Source organism: Anas platyrhynchos, chromosome 27 (genome assembly GCF_047663525.1).
Source record: "Anas platyrhynchos isolate ZD024472 breed Pekin duck chromosome 27, IASCAAS_PekinDuck_T2T, whole genome shotgun sequence".
NCBI lineage: Eukaryota > Metazoa > Chordata > Aves > Anseriformes > Anatidae > Anas > Anas platyrhynchos.
The window spans coordinates 9,204,847-9,232,049 of NC_092613.1; the positions used below are offsets into that span (position 1 = coordinate 9,204,847).

Here is a 27,203-nt window from a genome sequence, read left to right on the forward strand (position 1 = left end):
GGCGGGGGGCGTCCGTCACGAGGCGTCGGCTCCGAGCCCTGCCCTCTCCCCCGACGCCATGGAGAAAGGAAAGCCATTTAAACTGTTCGTGCCGCCGCGCCTGAGCAGCGGTCAGGTGTCTGCGGTCAAACCCCAGAGCAGCGCTCGGGCCGCGGGGCTGTGTCAGGTAAATGGCGCTGCTCTGGGGGCTGCGGGCGGGCGGGGGGCAGGAGGAGCGGCGCTCCCGGGCAGCTCCCAGCCAAGCGCTCAGCCCCCGTGTGCCTGAAAGCGTCTGCGCCGAGATAGCTTTACCGGAAACTAGCGTTGACGATTTCAAATTAATTTCGAGGGCTTTCTTACTCGTTTTCTGTCAAAAACGTAAAGAACCGTCTTTTCCGGCATCTGCTATGTGTTTTAACTCCGCACCACCGATGACAAATAAACGTACATGTTTGATGTGGTTAATTCTGAACTGTCAGTGGCAAATACACCGCTCATACCTTTACTTGCTTTGAATTATTGACCCCACCAGATCCAAGTGCGCATTGAAAATGAACTGTTGCTGTGCACTGTTACGTGAATTTTACGAGATACCTTTTCGAGTTGAGGCTTCTTATTAAATATGTTTAGATTCAGATATGATGCTGACAGGAAATGAGTTACAGTATTTACAAGATAAATTTCTGTGACTTTCAAAACACCTTGTAAAGTCAAATGTTTATGCTAAAGCGTAATCTGATGTGTTTTAGAAGTACTATTGGCAATAAAGCAAAAATAAATATGAAAAAAATACTTTGCTTTAACGAGTCCTTTACCGTACAGCTGGGAACAAACATGCTGTAGCTAGTAAGTTCATAGCTGTAATCAGAAGCATCCACTTCTTTAGCCTCAGTATAGTCTATAACATAACTCTACAGACCAATAGTTTGAAAAGCCACTGTGAACTACGAAGCAAGTAGAGTTCCAAAGCTGTTACTAATACTTGGGGCTTTCAAAATAGTAGGTAGTTGCTTTATTAATGGGAAATCCCATTTTCACATCAGCTTTATTTGTTTTATAGTTCCTCTTTACAAATCTACCCATAAGAAATTATTCTTAAATTTATGCAGGGTTTTAACAAATGCCCAGATGATGATTTTAATCCACCTTTTGTAATGACGAGTACACTGAACCATAGTGAAATCACTGATTCAGGTAAGACTAGATTAAGCATCTATCTTGCAAAATTTTTAAAAAGTTTTTAATATCTTGAACGTTTGTCCTTAGTAGTTATATAAATTCATAGTGTAACTGTAACATAATTGTAACATTGCTACAGTTGCACTTTTTTTTTTTTTTTTTGAAATTGACCAGAATTTCTTAATATTTCAGATGCAATTTCACAGCAAGTAAAACTTTGCCCTGAGATACATGAAGAGGTCAGCTAAGTATAAAATTTGCATTTAAGTATAAACTTTGCATAACCATTTTCTTAGGGCCTCTTAGTTTGTTCCTGAAACAGTGTCTAAAGCACTATTCAATACTAGAGGAAGTAGTCAGAGGGTAGTAATCATTTTCTGTGTCTCCAGTTTAAAGCTGTGTCAGTTTGAGGAGGTATTTAATATTCAATGAATATACCTATAGATAAATCTTCAGATATTAAGGTGATTTCCATGTTAATAGTGCCTGTGAAGTGTGTAAGTTTTAATCACAGTAAGATTTAGGCACTCAACATTGTGAACATGTTTCTGAATAGTCTGATAGAAGGCACAAGGGTTGAAGTCAGAATATTCTTTGGAGAATCAAAGTAGGTTATTACAATTACCTTGTCTTTATTTTATCTGTAAAGCAGTGAATTTACTGGAGTGGTTTCCTCAAGCATTTGATTCTTCTCATTACCTCTTTGCCCATGTTCTGCTTTAGTGTAACTCAGTAAAGCTAATTTTTTGCAGTAGCTTCCTGTGCTTCCTAGATATGAAATGCTGGTTTCTGCAAGAAAATGGAACGTATTTCTCGCAGCCCATTTAATGATTTTCATATCCTTGAGGACTGAGCTTCTTTTAGCCCTAGCAGATATTAAAGTACAGTAAGAATTGTAAAGAAAATAATCATGATGCCACCAAAACAAGGATAGCATTAGGTGACATGAAACCTACCTGTAGAACTGCCTTGTAGCCCATTGTTCTACCTGCCTAAACCACTGATCAAGCATGGCTTATATAGTGGTTTAAAGATATTCTAAGAGTACAATGTTGGTTGTATTTTTTCTTGCTTTGTGTATGAGTAAGCTAAAAATAAACATCGCAGATCAAGATCTCTGTAGCTTGTTTTACTTAACCCAGCAGTGTCTATTGTTACAAGAGAGGGGATGTTCAGTGAAGAGCCTAAGAGAAGGAATCTTGGCTCTACTGATAATTCTAGCAAAACTTTATTGATTTTAGGTGAAGTGCAGTTAAATATATATCTATCCATTTAGCAGTATCACTGTATTTGAGGGCATTAGGTTATTTTTCACTTGCGTTTATGTCCCTTTAGTGTTCCTTAATGTCTGTTAATACATATAAGTACACAGATACGTGAACCTTGTCTCCCGTATACAGAAGTTTGTGTCACCATCTGTGAGGAAAAAAAACTTATGATGTTATTAATTAAATAGCACTTGAGATTTAAATTGTGATTTAAATTTATATGTTTTAATAGAATATAGAAACAATGAATGAATTGTATTCAAAACTCTACAAAGAGGCTGAGAAGATCAAGCGATGGAAACTGACTGTAGAATCAGAACTAAATCAAAAGGAAAGAAAATTGCAAGAAAATAGAAAGATTATTGAAGCACAGCGTAAAGCCATTCAAGAATTGCAGGCCAGTATTGTACAAAATATGTTGAATATGTAAATTAAAGAGAAAACTCTTTCTGGTTTAGTATGAAAGTATTATTCATACAATTAAATACTAAAGGTTGTTACAGAGGTTGAAGAAATCATTTTGACCAATTCATTTGATGACTTTAAAGAAGCTATTTGACTAGTTATTAATGACATATGGTTCTACTTTTTCAAAAGGAAAAAGTATATTTTCTGTTTTAAAAAGTTGTTTACCATATTTTAACAATGCAAATTCCATTATTGTATTATTTACGTGCACATCATACTGTGGGGATGCAGAAACCTCCGCAAGATTGAATAAGCTTTCATCCTCCTGGTATGTGTAAACCATGCCCACACATATTTCTATACTCAGCACATACAGGAAATCTTGCAGTCTTGCTTCATCCACATTTTTTCTCTTGCTGGTAGTGATAGAGAACTTTGTGACTGAAAAAACATGTTTTAAACAATTTATTTGTCCTTTTTTGTTGTTTGCTTGCATCAACCTGCATAACCTAAGTCATCTTTGATTGTTTAACTTATGCCTTGAGAAAATGGTTATTCTGAGAAAACATGCATATCCATAGTGTGCAAATGTATGTATGGATAACATGTCTTTAAGTGCTTAAGATCATGGTAAATTATTTTTTATTATATTTTCATGCAAACTAATAAAAGTTGTGTTGGCATGTAACATCAGATAAAGCAGATTTCTGTCTTTGGATGCATAGAAACAGGTTTTCATGTGTTTTTTGAATTGAAAGTATAATTGCAGTATATTTTTCAGTAACAATATATTTTGTATTTGTCTCCCATGAAACTAGTTTGAAAATGAAAAATTAAGCTTAAAACTGGAAGATGAGATATGTGAAAATAAAGACCTTTTAAAAGAGTAAGTAGTACAGTTAAATATAGATTTGCAAAAATAATGGGGTTTCTTGCTTAGAACTGTTGTGGTATGGAAAGTTAGATTTAGTTACTGAATTGTAAAACTCATGAAAGCGTTCACATTGTTACTAAATAAATGTACAAAGTACCATGCGTCCTTGTGACAACATATTATAGTATTTTTTGCCTTCTTTTAGAAACAGCACTTCAAGGCATCTGTGTAACCTACTCAAGGAAACCTGTACTCACTTCACAGAGAAGTCCACGAAATGTAAATGCTCTTTATATTGATTTATGAAAGTAAATTTACTTCTAGCTTTCTCTAAATTCATGAAGGAAAAATCTTTTATTTGGTTCTGAATTAGTTTTCGAGTTGAGATAAACTATATGTGGCTCAATGCATCAGAGTAAAGTGGAGAAGTGAAGCCAGAAGTCTAATACATGTATACTTTGTAATGCTATATGTAATGCTATATTCTGAGGTTTTCTGAAGTTAATGATTGTTTGCTAAAATGTTACATGCCTAGGACCTTCTTAGTTGTCTGATCCGGGTATGACAAGTGTTAGGTACTGTAAGCAATATTGGTTAGCCACTAGCAAACGCTCCAGAGGAGTACACGTCTCCTGAGATCTTGTCACACTTGTCAGTCACATCCATATACCTTGAATATATTATGATATATCAGGTGGCACTTCTTGACTGTTTTTAAGCAGTAGAATCTGCTTTAGTTACCATTCTTTAAAAATAATTCTGGAGTTGGTATTCTTTTTGGAGCAGTTATAGATTCCTGGGGGAAAATAAAAACTCCAAAACTCAGGACACTATGAGTAACTAGCTGACACAAAATTTACATTCTTGAGGTTTTCAAATACGTTATTGACTTGGGATTTTAATCTATATGACATTCAAAATTGTGAATAGTCTTTAAAATTTGGCTGACTTGATCCTGGGTACTTAAGAAGTATCTGACTCTTTTTAGCCTTGCTTCTACAAAGTCCTACATAGACATTTACTGTACTCCCTTGATAGCTGTGTTTCTTATCGTTATCTTCCATAATTGTTTTCTTAAGGAAAAAAAATAATACCAGTTTGGAAACTGGAATTGTTAAAAGATGGAGATACGGAGTATTGTGACAGTTCTCTAATGACAGTTCTGTGGTCATGGACATCTCTGCTGATGAAAGGAAATTAATTGTTAAACTTTATCTTACAGTTTTTCAGATGCTAACATTTTTGATACAGTAATATTCAACTACATTAATACTGTCAAAATTAATATAGCTATATAAATTGGTTGAGAATTATGTTCTTTGTGGAAAAAAATGAGATTGGGAAGGAAATTTGAAATGACGAGCTTGCTTGGTATTTTGATGGAACATGCATTTTCTTCAAGTTGTATAACTTTTGGTGCACTATACTTCACAATGATTTTTTTTTAATAAGAGCCTGTAATTTCTTTTAAAATTCATTATGCTGCTTAAGCATAATGGCTTGGACAGCTGGCATTATTTTGCAAAAGGAAAACCTTATGGTACATTCTTGCTTTGATAGATGAACACGAAAGAGAAGATACGAGACAACTACACGTGGAACTTAATAACAACATTGAAGTAAGTGACCTAGTATGCTAAAAACCTCACATGTGATCCAAGTTACACGCACATCTTGAGATATCTGAGTTGCATGTATACGTTGAGATACTATTCATACAAAGAACATTCTCTGATAAAGTGATTAGAAGGTTCATGTGGGATGTAGGAAGTCTGATTTTCAGTTGCTTTTCAACAGTTAATTTTGTACTGTATATAATATATTCACTGTCTAAAATGCAACACTGCTTGGGAGCACAGATCTGTATAGTGTTTTCTGACTGCCATAATTGCTGTCTTTGTACTCTGTTTAACTTACCTGGTGATTTCAAAGAATGACTGAGATTGGAAGGATACTCTGGAGAAGTACGTTCTGGTCCAACTTCCCCTGCTAAAAGCAGGATCAACTAAAGCATAAAAAGTGCTTTATTAAAGATTGCATAGGAGTGTGTTCAGTTAGGTTTTGAGTATGACCGAAGATGAAGATGTGGAATGGGGTCAGGTATGTTAGGATTATTTTAGTAGGTGTTTTTGTTTAATATAAAATGCAATATACATACATAAACATAGAAAATGAGTTTCAGTCTTGAATATGATACAAAAAAAAAAACAAAAAATAATGATGGAAACCGGTAATTTTGTGTAAAATGAGAAGTATAAGGTGTGAATATACCTTGACTAAATGAGCATTTTTTCCTTTTTAATTTATAAAGCAACTGTGGTCTTGTCAAAGTCATATTTTTATTAATAATTACTTCAGTGTGGAATATAAGACCCTAATATATTTATAATAGAGAAATGTGAGGCATCATTTTTTGGGATTGATGAACTTGATATTAAGCAGAGCCAGGGAGCACATGTTATAACTGTTAAATATTAATTATCAATTGTTGTAGCAACTCAGGAATATACGATGCCTTCTCCATTATGGTAGGGATCTACAATCATGAACCAGTAAAAATATCTCATTCTTGAAATTATTTATATCTCCAGTAGCATTCTGTTAACTCCGACTTTAGATTTTAATGATTTTATCTACAGATATGAATGAGCTTATAATATTGCTTGTTTACAAACCACAAATATTGTTTTTCAGTACTGGAAGCACATAGCTTTATATGAATGTACATTTCAAATTTTGTTTTTAGAGATTGATAGTGGCATTTGAAGAGCTTCGTGTGCAAGCAGAGAATACCAGATTGGAAATGTGTTTCAAATGTGAGAACTATGCTTACTGCGTTTATGTTGCAGGCTTAACCATTTTGTACTTCTCAGATTTTATTGCTTGCAGTTTCATGCCAGAAAGATAGGATGAGCGAGAATGGTGAACTGTTAACACTGATATTTGTTCTAAGACTATGTCCTGGAATCTCTCATTTCATAGTAGTAGAGTAGTAAATGTCTTTTACTTTAAGGGAACAATTGTTGAAGACAGTCAGCTAAATTCAGTCACTTTGATAAGGCAATTTATTGTCAATTATTTCTTACCCAAGTCTTATTCCTATAAAATAAGTTACATACTTCCTTGCGCTATGGTCTGCTTCTTTGCAGCAGGCTTAACGCTACCTCAGTTTCTCTTAGTTTGGGATAGGTCTTTTTCAAATTTCCTAGAAAAGCTACATTCATTGCAACATCTTAGGTTTCCTCACAGACACAGTTTTTTACTTCTGGTTTAAATTTTACCTCTGATGAATTGTTCCATCAGCACCATAACTATTTTAGCAAAGGTCTGGACCCTGCCTTTACTCATACTGCCTGGACTCTTTATTGTTTTGTTTGTTTGTTCTAATAAATCAGATTTGAAATCTTTTTTTTTCTAGTAGTCACTAAACTTTTAGTTTTGTCCGTGAAGTACGGTCTATAGATGACTACATATTTTACGTAGCTGTTTTATTTAAATGATAGTATTCTAATATATAGCTACATAAATTTTAATTAAATATTGCTTTATTTATACCACTAATTGCTTGTCTTATTCTTACATGTGCATTTCTGCTAGTTTCATATAGCAGTCTATCAATTCATATATGCAGTAATGAACTAATTCTATGGAAAGTTGGCAGAACAGGTATTTTGTGTGATAAGAAATTTACTTCAAAAATTACCTGAACAATTCCTTTTAAGGAAAAAAAAATGTATAACTGTACAATTATAAAGCAATCTTAAAATAAAAATTGCATTTAACTTGGAGAATGTTTTAGTTTATTAACTATTAATACTATTGTTTCTCAAAAGTAAAAGAAGAAGCAGAAAAAGTGGACAAGTTTGAAAAAGAATACAAACTGGAAGTCAGTATGAAGGAGAAGCAGGTTTGCTTATTATTGAAATCTAATATGTAGAATTTTATTTTTGAAACAAATCTTGTTTCTTTAATATTTAAAGTCTCCTTTAATGAATTGCTGATATATCAAATTAAATAATTGTTTTAAAAGTGCTTGGTTGTTTGTGAAATATTTGTATTTTTGAAGGATGGAAATTGTTATTGCAAATTACCTTTTGGCGGATTGTTCATTCTGTGTTATTTGGAATAAAATTTAAATTAGTCTGCTCTATCATAATAAGGGACATGTCTGTGACAGGATATAAAAGCACCACGTGAACACTAAATACTTATTCTGTTTTCTGTACGTAAGTTTGTCTGTATAAAGGTGACTCGTGCAGAAGCATAAAATTAACAGAACAGTCATCACTCCATATAGGTAAGAAAGATGTAGTTCATACCTGGTAAGAAGGAAAGTGGAAAGAACACTTAAATGCGTATCAGACCATGGGCTGGTAGAAGAGGTTAGGAATCTGAGACTTGAGTAGGTTTTTTGTAGCAATGTTGAGGTATCCGTGACGGAATACTAAATTGAAAAAAATAATTGTGACAGAAGTTTTTAGTCTGTAAGCAGAAGACTGAAAAGCAGGGTGTCTACATGACTTTGTAGAGAGGTAAGGAGTATTTTGGGACATCAATAATGAATGAAAAATGAAAAAGATAACACCTGAGTCTGCATTTCCATCAGATTCTGTTAACTTTAGTGATGTTCTTGTGTCTTTAGTCTGTTGGTATTCATGTTCTGATTTTGAACTGAAAAGCTTTTTCATCCAGAGCAGTATGACTTGATCAATGGTTGACTAAGACCTGACCACCTTATTTAACTTGAATGACAGCAGTATGTATACTAAACATACATGATGTACAAAATGAAGTTGAAAATCTGTCTTCTTTTTTAGATTTCATTGTGATACTATTTTAATTTTGTTAGATTTCAGTTCTTACCATACAGAATGGTGAAAAAGATGATGCAATAAAAGACCTTAAGACTCAGCTGCAGGAATCAAAAAATAAGATTGCAGACTTAGAGGAAGCAAAAAGTAAGAGTCCTTTCTACTATATTAAAATGGTGTTGCTTAGGGACATGGTTTAGTGGGTGATACTGGTGGTAGGGGGATGGTTGGATCAAATGATCTTTGATGTCTTTTCCAACTTTAATGATTCTATGATTGTATGGAAATACATTTGTCTGTAGAAGTATGGGAAACAGAATGATGATAATTTCATCCTGTTATTAGTCAGCAGTAGAACCTTGGGACCTTGCAGGTCATATTCAGGCCAGTTTGGAAATGAGCAAGATGCTGCTGATGTGGGAACTGGACTTGTAGAAACTCTCCTTATGTAAAATACAGGCCCTTATTTCATAATAAAGTTTTTCTTTTTAGGTTTAGGCTACACCTTGTTTTTGCATTGACAGGAGAGTTCCACTGCAAGGAACTTTTCTTCTCTTACTTTTCCATAAACTCTTGTGTGAAAATTGTTATGCTACTGAAAAGGTGTCATATACCCTGTCATTTCTTTTCTATAACAGAAGTATAGAAAGATATACCAGGACAAGGTAAAACCCTGTCCATATTCTGAAGATTGTTCCATTTCAGTTGGTCCTCAATAGTAAACATGGCAAGACAGTAGTGTTTTTCATGGTTACTGAGTTAATCTATTTTCAATCAAGTTAGTAAAATTTTCCACATCTAATCTTTGCTCAGTAGTCCACAAATAGTAGTATTCTCTGTTCAACAAGACATGTTTCCACATCTTAGCCAAATAACCCCACCAGAATGTTACAGCTTTCAAATGGAATTTCATATTTGCAAATAGGCAAAAGTAAAAATATTTTCAAAGAGTTCTTCTATTTTAAGGGTGAGTCAAGCAATGAAAGCTTTTGAAGATTACAAGGAGAAAATATATTCAGCTTTGCAGACTTAGAGTCAGGTGCAGCTGAGGAAACTTAGAGCTTTAGAACTAGGTTTTCAGTATTTTAAAAGCCATTTATATTACAGAGTATTTATAGTATGTGATGCAAGTAGCTTTGTTCTTTAGAACTGAGACGATTTTCAGCCTCTCCTTCCGTGGGGAGTGGAAAGGCATGCTTTATCATAGAATTATGTAGTGGCTCGGGTTGGAAAGGACATTGAAGATCATCCAACTTCAACCCCCCCACCATAGACAGGGATGCATTTAGTAACATTTTTATTCCATATACATATGAGTGACTGCATTTTGTTAAATTTTATAGATACAAGCAATTTCGCATTTTAGGTAGTTACTTAATAAGTTGAATAATCATCTTGGAGGATTTTTTCCTTAACGATTATATGAGTACATTATGTAATTAACTGATTACATTGTAGGATATATTTACCTGTAAAACAAATGCAAGCGTATTTTAGTAAATGTTGTTTTTCTTAAATGTAAGTTTTTATCTTTTTGCTTAGGACTGGAAGGGGAAACGTTAAAAGAATCCCAGCTTAATCAAGAGTATTTGAGGGCAGAACTGGAAGAAGCCAAAGTTTCATTGCAAAAAAATGAGGTACAGTTTGTTTATAGTTTTCTGATATAAATATATGAGTAATTGCATAAATAACTGCCGATACTTTTTAGATATGGAACAGTTGTAGCTGTTTGTTACAACATGTTTAGAAACGACAATTGTTTTGTAGGCTACTCAAAAGAGCTTAGAAACTGAACTGCAGACTGCAGTGAAAACATTAATTCAGGTCACTCAGGAGAAAGAAGCACAGATGGAAGAATGTAAAGAAACTAAGGCTTTGCATACATCCATGATAGAAGAGTTCAAGACTTCTACTTCCAATTTAAAAACCTTGCTGCAAAAAGAACAAAATAGGTAATTTAAACAGTTTACAATCAAAGAATAATTTTGTGGGTAAAATACTGGATTGCTGAGCTGCTGGGAATAAAACCTAAACATCTTGTGTGATCTGGTGTAATAACTTTTTGTTTTGAATCAGTAGTAACTCATTCAGTCATCATCAATGAGTTTAGCTGTAACCACTTTGGTTTTTATATTTTTTACGTCCTTTGTCCGTCTAGACCTTGAAGATGGTTATACAATCATAGAATGATTTGGGCTGGAAGGGTCCTTAAAGATCATCTAATTCCAACCCTCCTCCCATGGGCAGGGATAGGACAGGGATACTTTCCACTAGATAATCCTGCCCATGGTTGCACTGTTTGATTTTGTGTCGATGCAGTTCCTAACTAATAGAGCTGTCATCTCATTTGGAACTTTAAAGTTTTTTAATAATGAAACATTTAGTGAGGAAGATATTCTTCCTTACATGATAACAGTACTATTTAATACCAATCTTTATTATTCCTATATTTCAGGCCTTCTGTAGTTTTAAAAAATATGTATATGTCAAAGAACCTAATAGCAACTAAAATCAACCTTTCTAAAAATGGGAATAGAACTGTAGATGTGTATTTTAAAACATTATCACAACAGAGTTTTTTAATAAACAGTGATTTGGAGTACCTGCCATCAAGGTATCTTCTAAGTAGTTGCAGGGTATGATAAACCCAAGAACAAAGGGAGATGAAACTGAAATTCATATTTTGACACAACAGTTTAAATGCAAAGAATGTAATGTATTTTTTTTAATTATGCTGATTGATACTGGTCTATGAGAAAGCAAATCTTTGCCCTCTTGATTTTCATAAAGAAGTACAGACATATGTATGCATATATTTGTTTACTTTTGTCTGCTGTTCAGAAGCTGTAAAACTAGAATTTGATACATTTGATATATCATACGTATCATATTTCACATATCTTTGATATATCATCTACCTGTGGAAAAGCAATATACTTCAAATGCTTGTGGTAAGACTTTGTCTTACTGTCCTTAGACTTTCAAAAGCAGTGCTGTATACTGAACAACAACAACAAAATAATTAAAATTTTCTTAGATTGAAGAAATATGAAGAAGAGTCAAAACTGCTTACCTTGGAGCTCACAAATAAGTCTGCTGAGCTGGGTAAGATTTATAGAAAGAAGGAAGATGAGCTACATAGTAATAAGAATGTTTTCTTCTGTTCCTTGAAAAGAGACTATCCCTGTGTTGTAGCTGTTGCCTGAAAAAATAAATTTACCATAGTCTATACCTGCCAGGACTGCTTAAGTTTATTTTTACTCATCCTACTCCCACTTCTTTGGTAGTCATTGTATCTGGCAATAGTCAAACAGCAATGCTGAACAGACTCAATAGCAAGACCATACATGCATGGATGCTCCTAGAACTCATTTTGATTTCTCTGCATTATCCCAGTTAAGACTAATAGCAGGCCAGACTAGTTTCAGAGGTAGCATTAGACTGCTGAATAATAGATTCCAAGAATTACTTCTGTAGCTTGTAGTAGAGTCAAACCACCTGCATTAAACTTTCCTGCAGACTGCTGTCCCTATGTTGGATGTAGAACAACACCTACAGTGGTTCACTATAAATATTGTTTTGATACCCTGTGATTTTTACATATGCATTCCTTAGCGCCCAAACCTTTGGCATTGTTTTCCCACTGTGCAGTGTATGTCTATAGCCCTGATATGATAGATGAGAAATATAGTTTGATATATGTACTGAGGGAATCTAACAATAAAGTTGTTCAAAAATTGCTGATAACGTTTCTCTGGAATAAGGTGAGATGTGACCTGTGATGATAACAAAGCAAAAATGAGTTTGGTGTTCAGTACTTGCAAAAAATATCAATAATGTTAATGTGCACCTAGAAAACACATTTTGAAGTTACTAATGAGTGGTTTCCTTTTTCAGCATATTCAGATTTTTTTCCAGAAAAACGCAGATGCATCAATACCTTGAGACTACTGCTTTGTAAACATTCTTACAGTACACACTCTAAGACTTGAAGCCACAGTTGTAGAAAATATAAGAGGCTCTTAATTTTATTTAAGATGAATGATTAGATTAGCTTTTCTTCAGATGTATATTCATTAATATCTTTCTGAATCCCTTTTTTAATTTTTTTTTTAACTCTATATTCAGATTAAGTGATAATTTGGGTTATAGTTTATCTTTAAAATATCTGAACTTAATACAACAAGTTTTGAAAACTGGGCACTGTGAAAGGATAAATGCTTTATGTTGTCTTCTATGTATGTAATTTTTTCTGATCAATTAATTTTACATTGTATGTGCTGTAGAAGAGATGACTAAACTAAAATGTGACAAAGAAATGCAACTTGAAGAGCTGTCAGAAACACTGGTAAATCTTTACTTTATTAGTTTCATGGCATTAACTTTTCATATGTAATCTCTCTTGCCTTCGAAGTATTTTATATGCCATATAAACACTGTCTAATCTGCCCTAATGTTGCTTTCTTAACTACCTTTTTAACTATTTTGATGTTTTCTTTGAAGGGCTTACTTCCTTCCATTGTCTTGCTTGTTTGATTTTTCCATGTCAAGATTTCTGGTTCCTCCTTCATTCACACCTAATCAAGTGCCACTCTCTATGAAAAGGATTTCCTATTTTTAGTTATGCCTAGTATTCACTCCTTCCTCATCCTGAACCTTTCTGAAAAAATAATTTTGTGTGTGGGCATGATGAACATTAGCTCACATCTTGTGAACACAGCATATGATATTTAAGCCTGAAGAATTAATTGACACCACTTGGAAAAGGCAGTAGAATTTGTGCAAAGGTTATGCGTGATAAAATGAGGGATCTAATAAGCAATTTCCTAGGTTTCTTACTTCACAAGTCTGTTGCAATTATTTTACTGTTTGAGAGGTGTTAATTATGATGAGGTTTCCTCCATACTGCAGTGTTTAGTATCTAGAAAGCATTGCCTAGTGTGGTAATACACGTCACTTTTCAGAGAAAACAATTAGGAGTTTCAATCTGGAGAATGGTCTTATAACACCATTTTCCATGTATTCCCATTAGACTGGATGTTCTTATCTCCTTATAGGGATGTTTCTTGAGGTAATCAGCTCTGTTCTATGTGAACTCTACTAAACCTCAGCACAGACCCATTTTCTGTTATGGAAGTCTGAGTTATATGAAATACACTTCTAATACAGAATGACTTTAGTTATGATCTTGTATTTACTAGTCTAACGGGTAACTCCATGCATTCAAGTAAGATGGTAAACGCAAACCTCGTTTTATGCCAAGTGTATTTGTTCCTTATTCATTTAATTTTCTAAACATTTTCATTAATGTTCTTAAACAGGGTAAAGTTGAGGAACTTCTTGGGAAAAAGAAGGATCTTGAGGCTACTGTTGAAAATTTGCAGGAGAGAGGAAAGGAAATGAAAAATATTCTTCAAATTAGAGAGGTAAGAATAAAGTGTGATCCTAACATTTTTCTATAACTAGTTGTTACAGTTTTATCACTTGTATATATATAACAAGAAACTTGATGTAGTTGGGCCAGTAGTCCATCCAGTGTAGTATTCTGCTTCTGAAAATGGTTCTATGCAGTAGAGTAGCCTGGCTATTATCTCTGGTCCATCCCCCTTACATTCCTACAGTAAGTGTATTAAGGATGTTTGAGGACACATCCTTGTCAGTTCTCTTTGTTACCTGTTTATAGACTTACCCATGTCCAATAGTTTCATCAGTTTTTGAACATCTTCATACTATTAGCATCCATAGCCTTCTGTGATAAGAAATTCCAGAAATTCATTATATGCTGTGCTTAAAAAACTAAGTGTACATTGACACACATGCACTGTCTTTCTCCCTGGTTTAAATCACCTCCATGCCAGTGTATACACTGTATCAGTAGTTATTCAGAGGAAATAGTGTTCAAAGCATTAATGTATTATAAACTACATCACATTACAAAGCTTGCCTTGTCTTGTAATGACAACCAATTTCTGAGCAGTTCAGAAAGCTTGTAGAAAGTAGTATCTCTGTAGTTCAGAATGCATTCAAATGTGTGCTTGTACTATCACATAGGACTGGAATTGTGATTTTTTTGTTTGTTTTTTTTAATATTTAGGTGAATTCAAAAGCTTATGATGTCTGAGGCAACACCATCTTTATTTAAATGCCCATGGAAAAGTAGTTTTGTCAGTACTTTTGCAGAGAATAGTTAGACTATAAAATAGGGGACATGTTCAACATTCATACCAGATTTCAAGATTTCACACTACCACATTACACCAGTGTTATGTAAAGATAAAGTCTAGCTAATTTATGGATTGTCTGTAGCTTTGTTTAATCTTAAAGCTTTGTGTCACCAGTTCTTTTCTGATAGCTTTCATGATCTGTAATTTACATATGTATACTCACAACATTTCTTCTTCTGCAGAAAGAAATGCATGATTTGCAAATACAGCTGACTACTAAAGTTGAAAAGGAACAGAGTTATATAGAACAACTTACGACACTGAATGCAGATCTGGAACGAGAGGCGTATGATGATTTTTGAAAATATAGTATCGGTTTAATCGTTTTTAGTGTTACGTAGAAGTTACTTTACTATACAAAAAAATGATCTATGATTGTTCTCTAATGAAAATTTTGAATTTATATAGTCAGCATGACATCCTCTATATATTTATATTAATAATATATTGCAATATATTACAATATGTACAATTATATATATTATTGCATGTTATAATACATATTACATATTATAATACAATTACATATTATATGTACTATATTATATTATAATATGTAATTGCCCCATATTTCTGTGAGATAGTTGTCTTAATATGAAGAGAAAATGTTTCTGAAATCATTGTTAACCCTGCTTTAATATAGATGTTGAACTACATTCTTGCCAACAGCAATTATATTTATACAACAGTCAACTCATTTTTGCTCCTCCTCCTGTTGCCTTTTCACATCACTCTGACTCTATATTAAATTTGTTGTAAAGATTGCATTTCCGGGTACAGGCCTGGACTTTTTTCAGTGTGAAGTAACATTTTATAACAGATAAATCTAATTTAAAAGGAAATTTCAAAGTGCACATTCTTATTTCTCTTGACCATTTATTTTAAATTAGACTAAAGAATGAGCAACTAACAGTGCATATCAACACGCTCTTATTAGAAAAAGAGCAAATGGACCAAGAGAAAAGTAATATAGCTGCAGAACTCAGGAAACTACAAGAAATTCATGAGGTAAGTTGTAAACTTCCAGCTGTTCTTAAAGGATAACATTCTGTTTAAAATATAAATCATATGGTAAACTTCAATATCACATAGTTTCGTAGAGTATCTGAACTCTTTGTTGTCTTTAAAATACAGTATACGTGCAGTTATCCTTGTGAATGTAGCATTTCAAGATATTGCTTAAGATGTCACCTTGAATTTTACTTATTTTATTTATATGTGTATTTATTTAGGGTGATAGAAAAAAAGAAGAAAATACAAAGCTGTTAGTAGATAATCTGGAAGAAACAAATGGCCAGCTAAGGCAAGTAAAAATAAATATTGATGTAAAAAAGGTTGTTAAAAGAAGTAGGTTTGCTTCTTTCACAGTTAGTCTAAATGTTGTGTTCATATGTTGCTTTCTGCTATTTTAGATGAATGATTTTTAAGCATTGTAGTTAAATTATGGGCCTTTTTCTATACAAAAGCAATATAGTATTGGTGTTGGCCATGTAGAAGTTTCTACAAGTTAGTACTACCAATTGCTATGATTTTTTTTTTTTTGCCATTTCTTCAGGTTACATTTTAGAGGCCTCTCCTGTTCTGCGTTAACCTCTTAGCTGTGATTAAAATGAAAATTTAAGTTACGGGTTAGGAATTAAATGTAAAAAAGTAAAATTGATTATGTTACATTTGTAGTTAGTACCCTGACAGGCAGCCTTCCAAATTTCATAGAAGCATTATGCTATTACAGATCAGAATATAATGGGAACATGTTTTCATACTTACAAAAACTGTGTACAGATCAGATATTACCTTCAGTCACTTTGCAAAATTTAAAGAATAATCCCATTGAACATCTTATGAAATTCTTATCAGTAGTAGTTGTAAATAACAAACCAGTTCTTTTTAGAAAATAAAGAATGGATAAATACTAAATAAAGCTGTATTGAAAATAAGTTAATATTCTTAAATAAATATTTACTAATATTTGGTAATTTGTCATTTAGAAATGAATTAGAGTCTTTGAAGGAGAAGATGGCAAAGAAAGGTGAAGAGATTAAAAGCAAACTGGATGAAAGTGAAGAAAATGTATGCCATGTAATATGCTTTATCATTTGAAATAAATAACATGTAACATTACCTGTAGGACATAATCTAAATGTAAAATGTATTTTATTTTATTTTATTTTTTTTTAATGCAAAGGGATATTTTCTCTTAAAACGGTTTTCTTCTTTCAGTGTTTCTATGAATTGAGTCACGATATATACATATTTTGAGCTCTTCCTGTTTAAAAGACAAGGACATTCACTGGGATGTTTAGCCTTTATATGGAAGCTTAAGGGTCCAAATTTGTTATATTTTAGGCAAACATAGAACCTTATTTTTTTATTATTTTGATTTACCCATTTAGTGATGAATAACATCCAGATTAGCTTTCAATATGAGTTTCAGTTTGAATATGTTTAAATATTTTTACTTTCTTATTGTATTGTCAAAGCACACCTGCTTTTTTAACATAACAGTGGATTTCAAAATTTTATCATAAAATTCAAAGAAGATATTGAGGGCACGAGATAGTTGCTTAATTTAATTAATTATATATTTTTTAACAAACAAATACAAAATGGGAATAAATTAATTCTTTTTGACAGAACTGCTTTGAAATTGTAACGTAGTAGTTAGTAGTAATTCTATGATTATGCATTTTTCTTCTTTAAGATAGTACAAAAGTTCTGATAATGGTTTGACTATATTTACAATTATAATTCCAGACTAAGAGTATTGAAAATGAAATTTCAAGAAAGGAAAGGCAGTTGAAGATTCTAGACAATAAGGTAAGAAATTTAAAATTTTCATGGACTGTAGGTAGTTTCATACAAGCTAATTTTTTAAATCATTGAGCTACTTTTTTTTTTTTTTTTTCTCCATAAGCTCAATAACCACTGAAGATCTGGGTAGCTGCTGTTAAACTTGATGTTTGTTACTAGGCTAGCAGAATTCTTGTATTGCATGGTCAAAACTGCAGTCGTTGTAATGTGTTGGCATGTGTTTCAGTCCCACTGGAATTAACTGGACCTGTGCAAATGCATATTTAAGAACTTTGACAGTAATGTCTAACACACTGAGTCATTTTTAAGAGTTTATAAATTAATGTTTGAAGTATCTCTTTTAGTTGAATAATTTGAAGAAACAGGTGGAAAATAAAACAAAGTATATTGAAGAGCTGCAACAGGAGGTAAATACATCTTTTAGAATACTCAAATACACAAAACATGGTATTTTGAGGTTACTGTTACTGTTCAAAAATTTTAGTCTTGTATGATTTCTTTAGATATAGCTATGTAAGTTAGAATGTTTCCTTTCTTACCTTAACTCTGAGCAAACTAAGGAATTACCTTTAGAATTACTTGATTTATGAAATTATTCTTACTTTTGTAAAATGCAATTATAGTAAACTCTTTAAAGAGTCTTTAGTAAACTGTTATTATTTTCATTTAGAACATGGTATCATCAATCCATGGTATCACATTTGGCATAATAATCTATTTCAGTTACCGATAATAGAAAAGACTTGTACATAAGGACAAATTGTCAGTAACTGTATTGTAAAAACTTACTTTTTTTTTTCATGACATCTGTACGTTTTCAGTTCACAGCATTTGCCCAGAATAAAATCCCTGAATCATCTGCTTAGAATCAATTGATTATTATATCTGTTCTTTCATTATAGTGCAGCACAGGAGTAAATTTATTTATATACAAGCTCTGTAGAACAAAAGCAAGAGGAATGATGCATCTTAGTTTTTCTTCCTATTCTGCACCCTCTTTCCTTATTTTCTGTTGTTGCCCATTAGGAGTCTTTCATAAAGTCATGAAGAGTAAGGAGCAATATTATTAAAACAGTTGAACACTTCCGTTTGGAAAACCGTTCTAGAACCTGAACTGTACTACAATGAGAAGACAGTTATTTATTTGCTTGCTGAAAGCTAAAATTCTGAGGATTCTGACCTACTATATGAGGCTAAATTGTTGCATAATACTATTAACTTGTTATAGTGATTGTTTTACTTAATTTTAACAGAACAAGGTGCTGAAAAAGAAAATGACTGCAGAAAGCAAGAAAACAAGTATTTATGAAGGGAAGGTAGGTTTAATTCATGTCACATGTAAGATAAGGGTAAAGCACAAAGACTGAATTTCTAAGTCCCTATGTAATTCATTATAAAACTTGTTCAACACATTCTTCATTGCGTGATGGATCTGGGATACAGATTTTAGAGAGAAAAGTACATGAATTTTGGAAGATGCTTCATTTTCTAATAATTAGATATGGGGATATCAGACTTGTAGAGAGAGACTTCATGTATCAAAGAGTTATCAAGGAGTTAAGTCCCTTTGTTTTTTGGTTGATAGTATACCGAACATTATTCAGTGATATCACTCCATTGAAAGAGAAAAACATTAAAAGAAATGCATGCATTATTTACTTTAGGCAGCTCCTTTATTGTGCTCTGCTATGGTAAGTCCTTTATTTGAATATTAGAATATAGTGCCCACTTTAGGGTACTTCAGGAAAGATGGGGACTGTTTTGAGGGTATTCACATGAGAAACTTAAAGGGCAAACTAATCAAAATAAATACTTGGTAGGAAAACATATCATAAAAATGTTAAAATCTAAAATGGATTTGCAAGGCAGGAAATAAAATTTCCATCTCAATATTTTTTAAGAATATACAACATTTAGGGTGGCTGCTTAGGAACAGGCTTTTCCTATTTTTTTCTTACTAAATTATCATTAATATCAGCAGCTAAAAGGAGTTTCTCCTTTTTTTAGAATTAAATAAAATTCTGAAAATAAATTATTTATTAATAATCTGTTTATTCATTTCACAATTTGAAAGATTTAATCATAAACATAATACAGCCCTACTCCCAGATCTTAGAAGACTATTAATTATGCTTCATTTTTCTTACCTTGCATACCATGCCAGCAATACTAAAGGGCTCTTTGTACAAAAGGCAGAATACTGGCAGATTGTTAACAGGCTATTCCTTTATATCTTAATATTTCTTTGTGATTCACTAGCTCTAGTTTTAGGACTGCTTTATTGACAGTGATGCACAGAACTGGTATTATGGGCTGCCTTCCCTCTTCTGATGTTGCTGTAGTTTCTAACTACCTTCAGACCAAAGTTCAACTCTATGATAAAAAAAATGAACATTAAATAGGAAACAGTACAGTCACGTACCTGAAAAGTACAGAGTGGCTCAACTTGAAAATAAGATGAAAAATAAAGTCATTGGCATATTTATTTTTGAACAAGTAACAGCAATAATTCTCCATTCACAAAAGGTGAATAAACTACAGCTCGAGATGGAAAATATGAAAAATCAACATAAGGAAACAGTTGACATGTATAAAAGAGAAATTGAAGCAAAAAGAGTAACTGAAAATAAATTACTTCAAGAGGTGAGAGTTGTTAATTTTTATGCAACTTTTAGTTAGTTTTTGATGTAAGATAATTTATCAATTCTTGATATATTTTATGAAGCTTTACCAGTGAGATTCCTTGCACTTACATAGCAGTCTTATAAACATAGATGGAGCTTCTTGTGTATGCCTGTGAGCAAAGCTTTAGAATACTAGATTCTTTAGGTTGAAGCATTTGTATATGTCTTTAAAATAAGAACCTAGCTAAAAAATCTTTTTGTCAGGATATTGTCCCTAGAAATTCTATTCTTAGTATAAGTACAGAATAAGAAAAAAATATATACAATTTTTCTTGTATTAGTGTTTTCCTGCCCACACTTGATGATAATATCAAAAAATGGTAAGGCAGAGTGCTTGAAATGGCCTTGTGGTTCAAAACGACACTTATTTGCCATGGAAGAATTGAGGTAATTTTAATCTAGATATTAGTTGCCCATTTTAACAAAGTATATAAAGATGTAGGATTTGAAAAGCATCTTGAAAGCAAATGAAGACTACACTAAATGAAACTATATAGATTGTACACACAGAGGTGGGAAGAAATGTAACTAAGATTTTTATAATATGTTATTCTTAGTTGTTCATGAATTAAAAGAAAGTTGATACTAACAGGTAGAAAAGATGAAGTTACTTGCTGATGAAGCAACAGTAACACAGAGAGAAATGGACATCCGATGTCAACACAAGATAACTGAAATGATGGCACTTATGGAAAAGCACAAAGTAAGATTTCTAATGTGTAATACTATGATAAATAAAAACCTTTCAAAACCAGAATTTACAAATTAGAAAGTGAGTCTAGGATAATGAGGTTTAACACACTTGACTTTTCATCATCTAAAAGTAAATTCACCTTCATATTTTGAAAGCATGTTTACTGGCAGATAAATTCCATTTGTATAAATTTCTGGATATCTTAACATGATGTGAATTAGTAGCACCTTAGAATTTCCAGTAATCTTTAAGGTAAGATGTGCTGGTGGCACTGGCCTTTTGACAATGTCTTGTAGGCTGCATTCTTTTTCATAGTATCATATTCAGAGACTGAAAAAAGAGGAGCGTGTATGTTTTTGTGCTTTGCATGATTTATTTATTTATTTAATATTCTAACTTCATTTGATACTGTCCTAATGTAATGCTTTTCAATATCAGTTTGGGCCTCTTTTTATGAGGAGATTATTCAGTGAACTTCAGCAGTATAACTTACTTTTGTCATTTTCTACTGTGCAGATAACATGCATAACACTGCCTAGAAATAAAACACTATTGCTCCACAAAATAACACTGCTTGTGTATTTTCTGTTGTACGGTTTCTGCAGAAGTGTCCATGTTTGTTCCTAGTATTGTTTTGAGACTAGATAGATCTATAACTGTAACATTTAGTCAAATAACTTTTTTTTAATTATTTTTAACACAGCATGAATATGATAAAATGGTTGAAGAAAAGGATACAGAGTTAAAACTATGTAAGATAAAAGAGCAAGAGCAGTTGTCATTGAAAAGAACTTTGGTAAGGCATACTCTTGAGCACTGAATAATTAAATGGAGGGGTTGCTGTCCTAAAAGGGTAATATAAATGTAATATTAGATTTTTTTCCCTATTTATTGTTCCTTGTTTTTTAAGAGTCTGATTTAGTGCGAGTGAACAGTAAGGAACAACTCACCAATTTCTGTGTACTATATTTTCTTACAGATTTTAATATGTACATTAAACTACTAATTTTCTAGAGATTATTTAAAGTAGCTGTGCTTTTCTGTCTACTTTTTCTAATAGTGCATTATGTTCTAACATCACTGTCTGGTTACAAAATTTTAGTATTAAACATTTTGATTTTTTTATTCCCTTCTCACAAGTATTTTTATTTCTTGCTTTGAACAGTAGTACTTCAGCTCTTTTTAAAAGAAACAAAACTTCAACTCTAGGGTTGTATCACTATTTTTTTTTTTTTTTTCCTTTCTGGGGACCTTAGCTTTGAGAAATGTTCCGAGAGTCAACAACCCCTCAAGTCTTTTATGAAAGACTTGAAAACTTGAGTTATGAAACTTAAAATGTAGTATTTTTCTAACTTTTCCCTTCACAGAATAATTCTTTACAGCATGTTTTTATTAGACTTTTTTTATAGGTGTGACACATCAAGCCAATATTTTTTTTTATTCTTTTGAATTTATTTTTATATAATGAAAAATCAACTTCTTTGATCATGTGTTATTTTAGTGATTGAATTTTCTCTAAATGTGAATTGTAAATGCTACTCAGCATAGTAACTTTATGGTTAAATTAGCTCTATTGAACAAATGGAATTTTCTTTTGTTTATAATGAATATGAAATAATGTCTCATTTGGACCATTTTCTTTTTTCCAGGTTAAGCATAGCTAACCATTTCCATTGATTTCTTCTAATTGGTTTTAGGAAAGCGAACTGTCATGTTTGAAAAGTGAACTGTCATCCCTTAAGGAGCAGCTTAAAGTAGAAATTGAAGAGAAGGTATATTTATATATTTAAGGTAGCAGCCTGGGTGACATCCTTGGCCTGGTCATATGCACTGTAACCATGATAACTATGAAATGGGTTTCTGATTCTAAGTCTTGCTGTCTTGAAATGAGAGCTTGATGCTCCCTGAAGTCATTACATATAATTTCTGGTGTTTGTGAATGTTTTACATTACTCCTGAGTAGGTAAGTGGGAGCAAGGAGAGATTAAAACCACAAGAAGAGCTGTTAATGCTTGCAGGGAAAATGCTAAGAAGCCAAAGCCAATCTTGATTTAAAACTGACAACAGACATGAAGGGCAGAAAGAAAGGCTTCTACAGGACCTGCTGCTGAATGTGGCAGGAATTTTGGTAACAAACAACATGGAAAAAAGGCTGTGGTATTCAGTGGGACCTGGAAAATCAGGAACAAGGTAGACTTACCCTTGGTGGAGGCGGATCAAGTTAGGGAATCTTTATACAAACTAGCCAAATGGAAGTCCATGGGACCTGGTGGGATACATCCATAGGTGCTGAGGGAGCTGGCCAGTATCATTTTGTAATGGCCACTCACAATTATCTTTCAAATGTCATGGTGACTAGGGGTGGGTCCTGAGGAGATCAAAAAAACAAATTTCATTCTTATCTTCAAGAAGGGCAAGACAGAGGATCTGGTGAACTATAGGCTGGTCAATGCTACCTCAACCCCTGGAAAGGTGATTGAACAAATAATCCTGGAAACTATTTCCAAACATATGAAGGACAAGGTGATTGGGAGTAGTCAGCATTGATTTATGTGAAGGAGGAATCTTGCTTAACCAACCTGGTTGCCTTCTGTGGTGAGATGACTGGCTTGGAAGATGAGAACACTGGGAGTTCTTTATCTCAAGCTTAGTAAGGCTTTGACGCTGTCTCCTACAACATCTCCAGAGGCAAACTGATAAAGTTTAGGCTGGATAAGTGGACAGTAAGGTAGACTGAAAACTGGCTTAACTGCTGGGCTCAAGGGATTACAATCAGTATGGTACGAAGTCCAACTGGAGGCCAGTCACTAATGATGTACCACAGGGTTTGATACTGGGTCCAATACTGTTTAATATCTTAATTAATGACATAGATGATGGGACAGAATTCATCCCCAATTAGTTTGCAGATGATGCAAAATTGGAAGGTCTGATAGAGCAGATGATTTCAGAGGGATCTGGATAAATGGCTGAACAGGAATCTGATAAAGTTTTTAACAAAGGGAAATCTGAAATATTGCATGAAGTATACAATAACTCTTAGAACCAGTACAGACTGGGGGCTGACCAACTGGAAAGCAGCTTTGCAGGAAAAGCCCTGGGGTTCTGGTGGACAGGTTGAACATGAGACAGGATGTGCCCTTGTGGTAAAGAAAGTCAACAGCATTTCAGGCTGTGTTAATCATGAAAATGATTAACAGATCGCAGCATCTGACATAGAAAAAAGGACTGAGAGAGCTGGGATTGTTTAACCTCAAGAAGACAAATTTCAGGGGCCTATTATCAGTGTGTGTAAGTACCTGGGGGTGGGGGTGAGGGAGGAGGCAAAGAACACAGAGCCAGATGTTTCTCAGTGGTATCTAGTGAAATGACAAGAAATAATAGAAACAAAATGAAGTACAAAAAAATCCATTCAAACACAAGAAAAAAGAACTTTAACGGTAATAGAATATAGGAGGAGGTTGCCCAGAGAGGCTGTGGAGTCATGGAGATGTTCAAAACCCAGCTGGACGCTGTTGTGAGCATCCTACTGTAGTACGCTCTGCTGTGTGCAAGGATGTTAAACCAGAGGATCTCTGGGTCCATTCCAACCTTAACTATTCTGTGACTCTGTGATTTTGTGACTGCTATATAGTATTCTTCAGCTAGCAAAAGAAATGCGAAATAGAATTAAAAGTCAGTGAAGGAACACTAACTTCAATAAACAAAAATGTTTCAGTTTACTTGAGTGAAATAATAACTAGAAAATAAAACATTTACTACCTATCCCACAACTCTTTTTGAGAATTTTGCAAAAGAAACGCCCCCAAATATGGTTCCTGAAAATGAAAAGAAGCACAAGGTAGTTTTAATGTTATCATTAAATAATTTAAAAAATTGGTAATGCGTACATAAGCAATCTAGATTAAGTTCCATGATAAATAATACATGCTGGCCAAAAGACATTAAAATGCTTTTAATTTAAACCTTTTTTAATTTTAGAAAACACAAACTTATTTTACTGAGACACCTAAACCTCATTTAGATCGGGACTGTACATCTATTAATGTAAAAAAAATATTGTCTCAAAATATTCCTGTAAAAGTCAACATGATGGAAAGTAGAAAAACATCTCCTCCAGCACCTGCAAAAAGTCCCTTGGGTAGTCGATTATTAAAGGTTTGTAACTCATGATAGTGAATTGTTCTTGTTTTATTTTTTCGAACTATTTATTTCTCTATTTAACTTCTAATGAGAAAAACTATTTAAGCAAAAACAATCTTATTCTTGATGTCACTCATTATCAGTGTCTTTCTGAAAACTTTCCTGCAGGCTTGTTTGTTTGCATTTTCATAAATGTTGGTTATAGTATGTACATAGTGACTACAGGTCAAAATAACAGATGAATTTCTGTAGATGAGCTTAAAGAGATTAGATATAGTATGCCATAAAACTCAGTTCTTCCACAGAACTTTTTTTTTTTTTTAATTGATTTGCTTGGATCTTTGTTTCATGCTTTGAATTGAAAGATAATTGTTACACAGTATCTCTCTGTTGTCTGCCTGGATATTCTGTCTGTTTAGTTCTAAATTCCATAATTACCATTGAAAATGTAATTTTAAATGCCATCTTTTTCTTTCGCAGACATATATTGTAAAGACTCCCCCAGTACATAAAATGCAAAGTGAAAGCACAAATCTGCTTTCAGAACAGAGGAAAAAGCAAAAAGTGCTTCTGCAGCTGGATGCTCAGTCAGATAGCTCTGAACATAGTGATCTCTTGGTAAAAATCTGAGAACAAATAGCATGATTAATAATTCTTTATGCACACTGATGTATCTAAGAATGTAAATAAGGCATGTGGGCTTCTGTATACAAATCTATTTATGAGTGATTTTTTATTTCATTGGTTCTTTCTGGAAATGTATTTATATGTACATAATTAGTAACTTTATGACAGAATACTGCAATATAAAAATATATATTCAGTTTTATAATGATTTTTTACATTGTTTTTATTGAAACTGTTGAGGTTTCATAGTGATATCTTAACTTTCTTTTTCATACTGCAGTATTCCTAAGGGGAAAGAAAAGAGATTTCTGAATATAATTATTTTTTTTTTCTTTTAATTTAAGAGCATAGTTTCAGAGGAAGAAATGTTTAAAAAATTATACAAAGATTATCCACAAGCTTCACAATTATATGCCATGACGCCAAAAAAGGTATGTTACCTTTTCTTCACATCAAAATGAACAGTAGATCAAATTTGTTTTAGAAACTAATGGATGGCTTTATTTTTTCATCTTAGAAACCGACTACATCAAACCTGAAAGCTCCAGGCTCTGCATTGAAACTTACAACTATGAGAAAAATGAGAGAGGCTGGGTGGACTGCAGTTTCCAAAATGGACAGGAAAAGAAAAATTAAAGAAGCTGAAAAACTCTTTACTTAAAATACAAAAAAGACTAGTGCCCAGCATTATTTGATTAGTACAAGCACAGTATTATTATTCTTTGAGAGTTAGTACATTGTTGCATTTTTCTGTCTTGTTCAGTGTGTTTAATACTACATTAATTTTATTTTTACAAATAGTCCTTATAGAACTACTGCAATCTGTGGAGCATTTTAAACATTTCATTCACTATACTATAAAAAGTCTTTTTTGAAATTAGTCCAACTATGAATAAAGCTGTTTAAAAAAAATAAATCTGGCATTAGAAATACTGGCTGTAACAAATTTCAGTTCTGTTATGTAAAATTTGCTCTCTTTTTCGTAACATATAATTAACAAAAGGATATTTAGTAAATGAAACGCTGAAATGCGTGCATTTTTATGTGAAATTGTCTTGCTTTTTCTTTCATTGTAAATGTCAGAACTGTCTTTTTAGACTGTTTTGTTTGCAATAGCTATTACTTTGGTATGTTAGAACAGTTTTGGAACTTTTAAAATTGGATTTTCAATAGTATTATGTAGGTATAAGAAGATTTCAGCTTCATTAGGAACAAAATATGTACACATATTTTAAGATTGTAAACACAGTAGTAAGATGTCATTAAATTGTTAATTTGAAGCATAAACTGTGGAACCATATGTTGTTGCTATATTTATTAGAACACAGATATAAATCACCTGACAGCTTTCCTAAGAATTATACATGCATGTTGCCAAGATTCCATTCAGGACCTTCATCAGTGAAGAGTCTGTCTAATTACCTACTGCCTGCCTATCAAATTGGCAGTCAAATTGATAGCATTACAACCATAATAAAATGAAAATTGTTTGTGACTTTTA

At 32.9% G+C, this 27,203-nt stretch overlaps 1 protein-coding gene across 4 annotated transcripts; it reads left to right on the forward strand.

Moving 5' to 3' along the window:
• The first annotated feature begins 26 nt into the window (after window positions 1-26).
• On the forward strand, window positions 27-27,203 carry SYCP1 (synaptonemal complex protein 1). Of its 4 annotated transcripts, none has more exons than XM_072028312.1 (30): window positions 31-166; window positions 1,089-1,173; window positions 1,351-1,397; window positions 2,659-2,823; window positions 3,653-3,720; window positions 3,914-3,987; window positions 5,269-5,327; window positions 6,455-6,524; window positions 7,542-7,615; window positions 8,558-8,666; window positions 10,062-10,156; window positions 10,287-10,471; window positions 11,557-11,624; window positions 12,806-12,867; window positions 13,841-13,945; window positions 14,926-15,029; window positions 15,634-15,751; window positions 15,976-16,046; window positions 16,732-16,822; window positions 17,498-17,560; window positions 17,899-17,961; window positions 18,808-18,870; window positions 20,081-20,197; window positions 20,831-20,941; window positions 21,636-21,728; window positions 22,630-22,704; window positions 24,914-25,090; window positions 25,556-25,693; window positions 26,047-26,133; window positions 26,220-27,203. In XM_072028312.1, exons 1-30 carry the CDS (start codon window positions 59-61, stop codon window positions 26,361-26,363), a joined length of 2,889 nt encoding a protein of 962 aa, XP_071884413.1. In that variant the 5' UTR covers window positions 31-58; the 3' UTR covers window positions 26,364-27,203. The 4 variants fall into 4 exon arrangements, with proteins under 4 accessions (XP_071884416.1, XP_071884413.1, XP_071884414.1 ...); XM_072028313.1 differs by having other exon boundaries at window positions 16,732-16,813; XM_072028315.1 differs by lacking the exon at window positions 1,089-1,173 and having other exon boundaries at window positions 27-166.

Excerpts from the sequence above, each read along its gene's own strand:
- SYCP1 (XM_072028312.1), top strand. The coding sequence starts at position 59 with ATGGAGAAAGGAAAGCCATTTAAACTGTTCGTGCCGCCGCGCCTGAGC. Across the intron at positions 3,721-3,913 it reads AATAAAGACCTTTTAAAAGA|AAACAGCACTTCAAGGCATC; the intron begins GTAAGTAGTACA and ends GCCTTCTTTTAG. Across the intron at positions 10,472-11,556 it reads CTGCAAAAAGAACAAAATAG|ATTGAAGAAATATGAAGAAG; the intron begins GTAATTTAAACA and ends AAATTTTCTTAG.